General features: G+C 54.0%; 1 protein-coding gene across 1 annotated transcript; it reads left to right on the top strand.

Annotated features, from left to right (window-relative positions):
- The first annotated feature begins 3,230 nt into the window (after positions 1-3,230).
- LOC104507754 (aquaporin-5-like) lies at positions 3,231-6,286 on the top strand. Its single transcript, XM_010149129.1, has 4 exons — positions 3,231-3,650; positions 5,042-5,206; positions 5,478-5,561; positions 6,101-6,286. The coding sequence occupies exons 1-4, from the start codon at positions 3,288-3,290 to the stop codon at positions 6,284-6,286; spliced, it is 798 nt and encodes a 265-aa protein (XP_010147431.1). The 5' UTR covers positions 3,231-3,287.
- Positions 6,287-11,575: the final 5,289 nt, after the last annotated feature.

Raw genomic sequence — 11,575 nt, 5'->3', positions numbered from 1 at the left:
TTCCCATACCCCCACCCCTTTCCCTACCACCACAGCAAGAAGCAGCCTCAGAAACAGAGGATGAGGAGGGGAAAGTTTGCTACTTCTTGCTCTTCTTTCAATTTCCAGTGCATATTATTTTTTTCCTCATCAGTAACTTGCTGCAAACTCCCAAAGCTGAGCCAGCAAGAAACACCCTTTCTCTTAAAAACAAACTAAACCAAACTTTCTCCTCTGGCCATCTCATCCCAAGTAATCACAGATTCTAGTGGAAGGAGTTGTCTCCTGTTATTATTATTATTCCTGCTCGAATTATTGTGCTGGTTTTAAGGTCCTTGGTTGAGATACAGAGCTGGAGGGGGAGGTGGGGGGAGGAACCAAAAACCAGGCTGGTCTGGGGCTCAGAAGCACTTGTAATCTGAATTTGGCCACCTGCAATACCATCTGCCAGGCTTTGAGGTCCAACACAGAGTCAGGCTCATCAGAAATCTGGGCTGCCGCCGAAGTGACGAATTAATAGCAGCCCTGTGTGGGCTCAGAAATCGGCAAACTGGGGATGACAGGGACCAACACACGTATCCAGTTAATAACACACATGCCTCTGTGGGTGAGGCAGAGCCTCGGGAGGGCCCCGGGCAAGGATGAGGCACCGACTGCCTTCCTCCTACCTGGGCACCCTGCACCTCAACCCACTGGTGGGCTCGGGTCCCTATCCCCCTCCAGCACATCGTCCCCAAGCCATGTGGCTCCGCGACTGAGTGGCAGATGCGGGTGATTTTTGGTTGTGTTATTCGCCTGCTGATGCCAGCGAGGAGGAGGAGGAGGAGAACGAAGAGAAGGAAGAGGAGAAAGGAGACAGCTAAACCTGTCCTTGCAAAACGCCTCCTCGTCTTCTTTTCTCCAACAGCCCAGGGGGAAACAAGGTGTGCGTGACCCCACGACGTAGGTGTCCGTCTGTCAGCCGGGACCTGTGTAATGGCTTCTCAACACCTTGCTCAATTCAATTAAATTTGACGCATCAAAGGCACTTTCAGTTCACACAAGCTCCTTGGAGGGCATGCAACCGGCGAGAGGAAGAGGCCCCTTCCCAACGCCCACTCAGCAGGGTTAGACACCAGAGAATCAGTGAGGAAAGTCTAGCAAACAGCCTCGGGAAAATGGATTTTGCATGGCATGGTGTTAGAGAAACATCTTGTTTCTCTCTGGAAGTTTTCCCCATCATTTCCAGCCTTATCCGATGATTATATCTCCCAGTCAGGCGGAGGATTTTCTAGGAGGTGGTTATCCACAGCTGGAAACCTGGGAGAGCATCTTGCGGCTCAGTGCTGCATTTTAGCTGAGGCGAGGCATGTGGCACAGCAAAACGCAGCCACCTCCAAGGGAGATCTGTGCTAGGCGCGTTGCAAAAGTATTTGGAGGATGGGAACAAGGCTCATTTTATCCAGCTGGAGCCACAGGCAGGACTGAAGGGAAGTGGTAAGCAATTACTCCAGCTGGAATCCGGCCAGGATGTCTTGAAATACCAGTTGCAAAACTTTCACCAAAACATGCCAACGGACCAGGTGTTTCTAGGATAACAGATCTGGCCTTTAACTCTGCAATCTTCCTCAGGATCAGCAGAACCAGGAGAAAATCATTATCGGGAATTAACACTGTAACGGATCCTCCGTCCCTGGAGACTCTCCGGGTCTGGATCTGGACTCAGGATTTCAGGCACGTCTGGAGGGGAAAGGCTCATTTATTTTCAGCTCTGGGGGAAGAAGTCCCCTCGTCTTCCTCTGAAGAGGAATCCCTCCCAGCCTTTGACCCCACAGGATGTGTGCAGGTCTGACTGCACCCAGCAGAAGGCAGCAGTGAATGCAACTTTTTAGCACTTTTTAAATTTTAAGAGGGATTTAAATGGTTTTACCCACCTTCTGCATGTAGGGCTTTGCTCACCACAGGCTGGAGTGTGACTGCTTCTTCAGAGGCACGTGGCAGCCATGGATAGCCCCATCCTGGGCTCGCTGCGTTAGGCATGGAGACATGGCATCGCTTGAGAAAGGCAAGATGAAATCAAGCAAGCAAGGACACCAGATCTGGCACCTAAGCACATTAAAACAAGCAAAAAAATAATCCTGGCACAGGGCTGCAAGGACTATGAGGGAACCAAGAATTCATTGTTCAGTGTCATTGGAACCTTTTTCCGCCCCAAAACCTCAGTCCCCAACAGCTTTCTGTTGCACAGAGCTGAGAGCCTCCTCCCTCTGCTGCCAGCCAAGGATTTGCAGCTGGATAGATTTAGGATGGAGGGCAGTGCTGTGGGAATATGAAAGGAGACGTGTAAACATGGCCTGTGTCCATGCAAAGCCTGTGGCTTTATGCTGGCATTCCCAAGAGCAAAATCACTGACCTCATTGAGCAACAGCTTGAAAGTCAGAAGAAAAGGACCCGAGATGACAGGGGTAGGATACATCCTCTCTGGCTACAGGCAGTGAGCACCCCCCAACCGCCAACCCACGCACTGGCGAAACCCACACCCGATGCTCTGTAAAGAGCAGCAAGGGGGTGCACAGTCAGGCTCCGCAGCTGTCAGCCCTCTTTATCTGAGCTACACCATCCCATTCAGCCTCCATCCAGGCACCAGCTTGTCTACAGCTCCCCTGCTAGGCAAAGCATCCCCCAAACCCTGCCCTGCTCCCAGGACCACTTGTTTCCTGGAGCTGAGCTGTCTTGACAGCCTGGAAGCAGTGCCGGGTGCTTAGCTTTGCTTTACATTTCAACATCCCGTGTAAATTGAATGCCCTGGGAGCCCTGCCCCAGGAGAGCTCCTCCAGCCTGGCACCAGCAATGAGCCTTTTCAAACAAAAATACAGTCCTCTCCAGTCTGTGAGTGCACAGAGGAAGGCAATATGAACTACACCTCTGCTAATGAAACACCCAGAACCTGGCGAGAGATTGTAAAAGGGAAAAGCAGAGGAGGGAGCATGGCATCGTTATGCAACCACGTTATCTAACGACCACAGAGACACCCTATAGGGGCTCTTTGTTTGCAGAGGGCAGGCGAAAGAAATGCCACCAATATCTGAGTCACTGGTTCACCAAGAGGCTCTGAAGTTATTTTCAGATGGAAACTTTTCCAGTTTCACATGATAATTTGGGAGGACTGGCTAATTCCCTGGCTCCACCCACCGCCTTGTAACACAGCTCTCTGCTGCTCTTGCATATATAGATAGGTATGGCCCTACAACTGGGTGCAGACAGAAGAGCCTGGAGACAGAATAACCTCAACTTCCTTACTTCCTAGCTGCCCTCCACCCGCCCCCACCATGAAGAAGGAAATATTAACCCTGGCCTTTGCTCGATCGGTCTTTGTTGAGTTTATCTCCACGCTCATCTTCGTCTTCATCGGCCTCGGCTCAGCCCTGAAGTGGCCGTCTGCCCTCCCCAGCATCCTTCAGATTTCGCTGGCGTTTGGCCTAGCCATCGGGACACTGGTGCAGGCATTTGGCCACATCAGCGGCGCCCACATTAACCCAGCGGTGACCATCGCCTTCTTTGTCGGGAACCAGATCTCCTTCCTCCGGACACTCTTCTACGTGATTGCCCAACTGGTCGGAGCCATCGCCGGGGCTGGCATCCTCTATGGCGTGACACCGGTCAACACCCGTGGCAACCTGGCCATCAATGCGGTAAGTCTCCCTACCCAGAGATGGTTCACCTTCCCGTACAGGCTTTCTCTTCCTTGTGAGCGAGGAGCAGGTACCAGCACTAACCTGGAGAGCCAAATCCGTGAGGGTGGTTGGTCTTGGCACACTGTCCTGCATGCACAGAGGGGCAGGAATAGGATAGAAGCAAACACCCGCACGGCCAGCAGAGTATTGACATGACAGCTTTATTGTGCAGGGTAATGAATGGCATGTTTTTTAACTCCTTTAATAAGTGCTTCCTTTATCCTAAGGGCCCGAGTGAGTCACCCGCACCATTGAGATGTTCTTGACTGCAGCCTCTCCACCTGGAGATTAGTGCCAGGATAGGAGCCATGCCAGGATGGAGAGGGGGAGGGCAGAGACAGATCCCAGTCAAACCAGTATGGGCAGGGGGAGCAGAAACCCACTGTAACGAGTGCGCTGGGGGAGCTCGGAAATGGAGGTGGATGGAGCGGGGAAGTGGAGAAGAGCTGAAGGAGAAGCAACGTGCCAGAGAGCGCAGAGAGGCTATGAGGGCAGGGACTGCTCTTGGAGGAGGAGGGGAGATGGTGTGACCCTCTGAGATAAGCAGGGACAAGGAGCATGTCTCAAACCCCTGGGGCAGTGCTGGGAAACCACCTGAAAAGGGAGCAATGGAGCTACCGCTCCAACCATGGCCAGGTCTAGACCCCTCAGAGCAGCACCAGCACGTTGCAGAGGGCTCGATCGCTAGGATGAGGTGCTGCAAGGCATCTTATTCCAACATGCTCCGTGTCCCAAACCAGTCAACTTTAGCTATAAACCGAGATCTGGTGGCTTGGGTCACTGCCCTTCCCATGCCCAGTGGGGTCAAGTCCACCTGACAGTCCACAGTGGTTACCCCCACGACTGTACCCCAACCTTCATCCCCACCCTCACCCTTCATCCCGTGCCCCTCCGTGGCAGCTGCCGTCTGCTCCCCAGCCTCCTGGGGAGATGCTTCACAAAGCAGAGGGGAGAAAAGTCAGGATATGACAGATTGCAAGGATCAAGGGGGAAAGAAATGCAGGAGCAAAGGGACGCAGCAGTGTGGGATTTGGTGGGAAGGTACTGAGTGTTGCAGAGACATGCAAGCAGAGAGAAATGTGGAGAGGCCTGGGAAGGGAGGGGCTCAGGGGTGAGATTTTGGAGCATTAAATAGAAAGAAAGTTAATTTCTTCCCTTTCAGGGAAAGGAGCAGCAAGGCCAAGCAGTGGCTAGAGCAGCCCCTTGTGTCCCAGGGCTGGGCAGGGGATCTAGGGGGACTCTCGTGCATGGCTTTGCCAACCCAAATCCACCCGCAAAGCACCTAAGAGCCCTCCCAGTGACACCAAGCCCAGAGATGGTTAATTATTGTCACTCTTGATGGTTTGCAGCTCAACAACAACACGACCCCGGGCCAGGCCCTCGTGGTGGAGATCATCCTCACCTTCCAGCTGGCCGCGTGCATCTTTGCGTCCACAGACAACCGGAGGAACGGCAACGTGGGCTCCCCAGCACTGTCCATTGGCCTCTCCGTTGCCGTAGGCCACTTGGTGGGGGTGAGTGTCCAGGCAGGAGGACAGGGCAGAGGGTCCCACTAGGATAGAGCTCCCCAAAACCACTCTTGTGTAGTTGGTCCCAGATGGCGCTGCACTGGGAGAGCCAACATGGGACATATGGGGGTTTCTTCTCCATTATGATGGGGGGATCCTCACCTCTCTGCATGAGAAACAGCGCTGGGGACGTTTTCAGTCCCTGCGTCTGAAATGTTGGTTGTATCTGCTAAGCAACATGATGTATCTTAACCTGGTCTCCTTTCTCCACTGACAGATCTACTTCACCGGCTGCTCCATGAACCCAGCCCGGTCCTTTGGGCCTGCGGTCATCGTGAGGAGGTTCAGCCCGGCACACTGGGTAAGCATAGGCAGCGTGCTGGGATGGGCTGGCCGAGAGGGAGGCAACGAGGGCAGAGGGCAGTGATTGCCTTGGGGTTACAGGGCTGGGTGTTTCAGAGCCTGAAGGGACAAAAAGAGGGCTGGAGAATGAGGGAGGTTGTTCCCCTTGATGCATGGGCAACAGATTATCCCCTTGGCACAGACCCAGAAAGGGGACAAGCATAACCCCCCCATGCAATGGTGCACAATGATAAAGCCCACAGAGAAGCCCAGCTTGGGCTTTCTGCTCACCCAGCACTGCCACAAGCTCAGACCCAGCCTTGCAGAGCAGGCTCATGCCCCCCTCCAGCACACCCCATCTCTGCACTCATAAAGAGCGTCATGTCTTCAACAAGCAAAAGTTGAGGGGATTTCAGCCCAAGAAGTCTACTGGGAGAGGTATTTGCACCCCTCCACAGACTAGGAGATGTGGGGCAGCAAGGGATGCCGGTGTGATGGCTGGGCCTTGTGCACCAGCCTCCAGGACCTGCTCTTACCCTCTCCTTTGTTGCTTTCTAGGTGTTCTGGGTTGGACCCATCCTCGGGGCCTGCTTGGCCGCTCTGCTCTACTTCTACATCCTCGTCCCATACTGCATGAACATGTCGGATAGGATTGCCATCGTTAAGGGTACCTACGAGTCAGAGGAGGAGTGGGAAGAGCAGAGGGAGGAGAGGAAGAAGTCCATGGAGTTGACGCCACCATAGGAACAGTTGGAGAACACTGAGCAACAGGAGGGGAAGAAGCCCTGCCCAGGGGCTCCTGTGTGCACCAAAGCCAGGCAATGAACACATCCAGCTTCAGTAGACTCTTAAGCAAAAGCTTGTAACTCAAAGACCACCTGTGACTACGAAAGGAGTATCGCAGTGTCTGTGTATATAACCCCTCTACGTGAGCGTCAGCACTAGAACCTCTCCTAGCTTGACCGCAGCCAGCTAAGCCCCGCGAAGGAGTCTCAGCCCAGGGCGGCCTCTCAGCTGTGGTTTTACATCCACTCAGCTGCATCCCTGCCCTTCTAGGTGCAAGTTTTGCATGATTTTCAGAGGCCTGAGACTGCACGTTCTGGTGCACGCGGGATTTCACCCCTGCATCTGATGGCCTGCGTAGATACCAGCAAAGAAGAATGAACACTTTGGGCAGGTGCGTGCAGCAAAATCCCCCGCTTTCTCCCAGCCAGAGGACCCACACTGCTCCTAGATGCTCTTCCCTGCATTAGCTGGTGAGTCCTATTTATTCATGGCTGCAGAAAGAGCATGATTTTTTGATTTTGTGTTGAGATCTTTGTAATATATTATTTATTGTGAATAAAAGAAATATTAAAAAAATCATGGGCAGAAACCTGCTCAGTTATTAAATTTTAGAAGCAAAAATGGGTTGAGCTGGATGCAAAGCCATCCCAAAGAGCCAGGGCAAGAGCAAGTGCTTGGACCCCAAATCCCATGGCAGCTGGCACCACGTGCATGTGGTCTGGGAGGTGACAGTCATTAATCCCAAGAAGGAGAAATGGGCACCAGTGTTGCAGTGAGGCAGGAGGTGCCTCACAACAGGGTGCCAGATCCAGGGCTATTTGAAGCCCATCTCGGAGCCTGCAGGAGCTGGGAGGATCCAGCAGCACTCCTTGGTGCGCTTCGCCAGTTTGACTCAGGCACAGCTTTCTGCCATACCAGTTCTCCCAGACACCTCCACGGGTGCCCTCAAAAACTGACCCACAACACTCCCCAGCCCCCTCGCCGGGTGCCAAACCCACATCTTCACCCTGACCTTCCGCTGTAGCCCTGCTCTTCCAGTTCTGCCACAACCCTCTGCCAAAGCACCTCGCTGCTGACCTAGGCATGGGGACACTGCGCGCTGGCACCGTCCCAGCCGTCCCTCCCACTGGCTCCCTAAATCCAGCCCTGTGCAAAGCTCTGCCATCACAGCCCCTCTTCTTGCAGCAAAGATGAGGTGTCTGTTGAGCACCCCCAAGGAGGTGGGAGACGCTTGCCCAGGAGCTCCCAATCCCACACGCATCTCAATCCCAGTCCGATGGGTTCTACCGCCTTCGCATGGCACTGCCAGGGAGGATTGGCAGCATCACCGATATTTTAGCACGCCTAAGCAGATTTGCAATCCGGGCTGTGGCACTGCACAAGCCTGGGTAGCAGCAGACCCTTGTCCCTCATTTTCTTTTGTGTCCCCCCCAATCCCGGTTCTCAACAGAAGAGGTTGGTGACAAGCACGAGGAGAGAAGGAGATGGAAAAGCCCTTAGTTTGGGTCACACAGAGCAGCAGCAGAGCTAGGAAGCTGAAACTGGAACTCTGCACCTTGTGACTTAACCCTCCCCCTCACTCCTCTTCAGGGATGGGCAGGGATCTACACCCCTTCTATGCCTTAATTTCCCCTTTAATAAGGGGGAGGAATATTAAGCCCCTTCCATCGGGAAAGGGCAGCGTGGTCACCTGTGGTGTGGGAGATGCTCTACAGACACCAACCCCAGGGAAACATTGAGGATCCCAGAGACACCCCTCTGTGAGCGACACAGTGAAGCATGGGGCTGGGGCAGGTCAGCATCCCCAAAGCTGCATCCCACCATCTCCTTCCACTGCACCCCTGGACCCGAAGATGCACCCAAAAGCTGCATCCAAACCCTCCCTGCACCACCCCAAGCAGGGAATCCTGGGCATCCCCCTTATTTTGCTGCTCTAAACCCCATCCACCCTGGCACCGGAGAAGGGATCCAGGAGCCTGGCATGCCTCACACCCATCCCATAGTGGGAAGGGGCGGCCACCGTAGCACCCCATGGAGGGGCCCAGCCCACACCAGCACCACCGGTGCCATCAACAGCCGGGAGAAGAAGCCCGGCCTGGGTGTGAGCCCTCCGTGGGGATGAATCAGAGGATCCTCTGGCAGCAGCTCTGCGTCAGCCCAACAAGCACCCAGGGCCTGACTCAAACACAGGCAGGATGGCCCCATGCAGGGCTGGGGGGAGTGGAAAGGGGGGCACAAGCCTCACAGTGTCGCTCGCAGAGGGGTGTCTCTGGGATCCTTAATGTTTCCCTGGGGCTGGTGTCCGTGGAGCGTCTCCCACACCACACGTGACCATGCTGCCCTTACCCAACAAGAAGGGCGCTTAATGTTCTTCCCCCTTACGAAAACACCCCTTCCCCAATGCACAGTCAGGGGCAGACCCTAAACCCCGGGGTAAATGCCGACTGGAGCCCAGTGAGCGAAGCCAACGTTGGCAAAGCCAGCGGCATCCTTACACGGGGAGGTGTGGGGCTGAGCAGGGGCCCCTTCCCACCCCTGCTCTGTGCTGCATTTCATCCGGGCGGAGAGGCTGCATGTAATCCAGACCAAACCCTGGCACCCAGCAAGCACCGTCACCTCGCCAGGATGGGCACAAGCCTGGGTCACGGCTGGGAATCCCTGACGTTCTCCTGCCTGTTCTCGCCTGCCCAAAACGGCGGCAGCGGCACTTAAAAAAAGAGAGACTGGGGGTTTTGTAAAACATCCAAGCTTCTTCAACCCCATTTTTAATGAGGCTGTCACTGCCAACCAGCAGCCTTCCAACACCCTTAGCAGAAACAGCCATTTCACCTTTATTGCAGCAGACAGAGCAAGGGCCAATATAATTCCTGCGCCCTCAAACCAGATTTACCTGTAGTGCACAATAACCCAGTCACAGCTCGTTTTCCCAGCTTCTCCCCTGAAACCAGCAGCGGCATCTCTGCATACGTCCAGCCCACGCACCCACGCTCCCGCCCACCCTTCCTTACGGCCGTACGGATCCAGCACCCTCTTGGATACTGAAAAAAGTGAATTCTACTGGCGCTTTGTAGTACCAGCTCTTCTTTTCCCATTGCAGGGGCCGATCACCAGGTGAAACCCTTACACCACAGCGTGCCCTTCTCGTACGTATTTGCTGCAATTAAGAAGGGGGAATGGATGCAATTATTTCCCAAACATGCCTACCAGCAATTTCTTTGCACTAAGAGGATTTCACAGTCTATTTCTCATTCCTGAGTATCTTTTCCATTAGCAGGTAATTACTGCACGGCTTTAAAAATTTCTTCTTTTTTTTTTTTCTGGCAGGGAGGAAAACCCAACTATTTTAACATGTTGCAACAATCCAGAAAACTTCTGTCTTAAAGGCTGAGAGAGTTGGGGGGTTCAGCCTGGAAAAGGGAAGGCTCTGGGAAGATCTTATTGCAGCCTTCCAGTGCCTGAAGGGGCTACAAGGAGGCTGGGGGGGACTTTTTACAAGGGCAGGGAGTGACAGGACAAGGGGTAATGGGTTTAAATTGAAATCAGGGAGGTTTAGATTGGATATCAGGAAAGAATTCTTCACGGAGAGGGTGGTGAGGCACTGGGACAGGTTGCCCAGAGAAGCTGTGGATGCCCCATCCCTGGATGTCTTCAAGGCCAGGCTGGATGAGGCTTGGAGCAACCTGGGCTATGGAAGGTGTCCCTGCCCATGGCAGGGGGTGGGACTGGGTGGGCTTTAAGGTCCCTTCCCCCCCAAACCATTCTGTGATTCTATGATTCTTAACACATGAAAGGAATTTCACTCCATTTAAGGAAGGTCTCCAGCAGTTCTGTTCATGTAGCATCCGCAGTCCCCCCAACACAAGCTTGCTGGGCCTCTGTAGAGACAGGGGAAGGAACCAGGTGCTTGAGGAAAAGCAAGACCATGGCAATATCTCCATTAAACAAAGGTTTTTCAGGGGGTGCAAGTGCCTCTTTGCTTCAGTCCCTTGCAAAGGTTCAGCCCCAGCTCTCCATCCCTTTGCCCCTGAGCAAGGAGGGATAACCCTCCAAACCCGAGAGCACATCCCTTCTACCTTGCCACCAGCTCGGACTGTTTTGCAACCCTACGTGCTTTGCTTAAAGCTGCGGTTTCTGACTTCACGTGAAAAGCATGAGGCTGGTTTCACCTGGAGAACAAAGCCCAGTCCTCCTTGTTGAAAACAGGGTGAGACATGAAAAGGAAACCCAGGCACACACTGGGGAAGATGGAAAAGCATCACAGAGGTGCATTGCAGCCCACCAAGGGCTGCTGGAAAGTCCAGGCAGCACAGGAAAGCAAAGGAGGATTTCCACAGCTTTGCTGGAGATTCCCAAGCAGCCAGGGACCAACTTGGGAGCAACATGAGCCACAGAGAAGCCAACCCAGAGACATCTCCCCTCTGCACATAGCTCTAGAACCCACTGGGAGACACGCAAGGCTTGCAGATCAAGACATTTCCAGTGCATCACTCAGGGCTGGTGGCCAGAATCGCTGCCAACAGAGGAGAAACCTCTGCGAGGAGACATGGCAGAGGCTGTCATGGGTGTTGGCATTAGTCATGGTACAGGCTGTGCCAGCACCCACCTCCTCTTGAGCCTTCCCCCTCCTACTCAGCCTCTGCCCAGCCTATGGTTGCTGCAGTACCAATTCCTTACAAGCCAGGAAACAGCTCACACGGCCACTGACGGCCGACAACCACCCTTACTGTTGTCAGAGGCATCACTCAGCCGGGATACGCAGCCTTCGCCTCAGGATCCGCTGCCGTAATTTGCATTTTGCTCCCTGGCTTGTCTCACTCATGATTTGGTGTTGAACGCAGCAGCACGTGGGGTCAGGCTTCAGCACCCACTGGGTCAGGCTTCGGCACCCACGGCAACAGGCACCACTGGGACAAGCTGCCATGCTCACGCGAGCACGAAGCCCCCAGTGAGTGCCCTGCTTGGTCCTTGCATCATCATCGCTGCAGTGCACCAAGACCTGCTGCATGCGCGGGCAGACATGGGGAGGTGCAGCACCGTAACGCATGGAAACACATGATAAGGTAAGTGTTGCCCCAAATAAACCATGCAATTAAAGAGAAGAAGAGCAGAAGTTGTCCAGAGACCAGGGAGGGCAAGAACAGCTCTGTGTGGTGTCTCTGGTTCCACCTCAACACCCTTCTATAGCCCCAAAAAATGCCTCTTTAAAGCCCGGCAGAGCTGGAAGTTATTAACAGGTGCCCCAAGGTG

This window comes from Eurypyga helias, unplaced genomic scaffold, assembly GCF_000690775.1.
Source record: "Eurypyga helias isolate BGI_N326 unplaced genomic scaffold, ASM69077v1 scaffold41513, whole genome shotgun sequence".
In the NCBI taxonomy this organism is placed as follows: domain Eukaryota; kingdom Metazoa; phylum Chordata; class Aves; order Eurypygiformes; family Eurypygidae; genus Eurypyga; species Eurypyga helias.
Note: the sequence above shows the minus strand (reverse complement) of the source record. Positions and strands in the feature narration are given on the sequence as shown.

Coding starts and splice junctions, on each gene's coding strand:
- LOC104507754 (XM_010149129.1), top strand. CDS start 3,288: ATGAAGAAGGAAATATTAACCCTGGCCTTTGCTCGATCGGTCTTTGTT. Junction 3,651..5,041: donor GCAACCTGGCCATCAATGCG/GTAAGTCTCCCT, acceptor GATGGTTTGCAG/CTCAACAACAACACGACCCC. Junction 5,207..5,477: donor CCGTAGGCCACTTGGTGGGG/GTGAGTGTCCAG, acceptor CTCCACTGACAG/ATCTACTTCACCGGCTGCTC.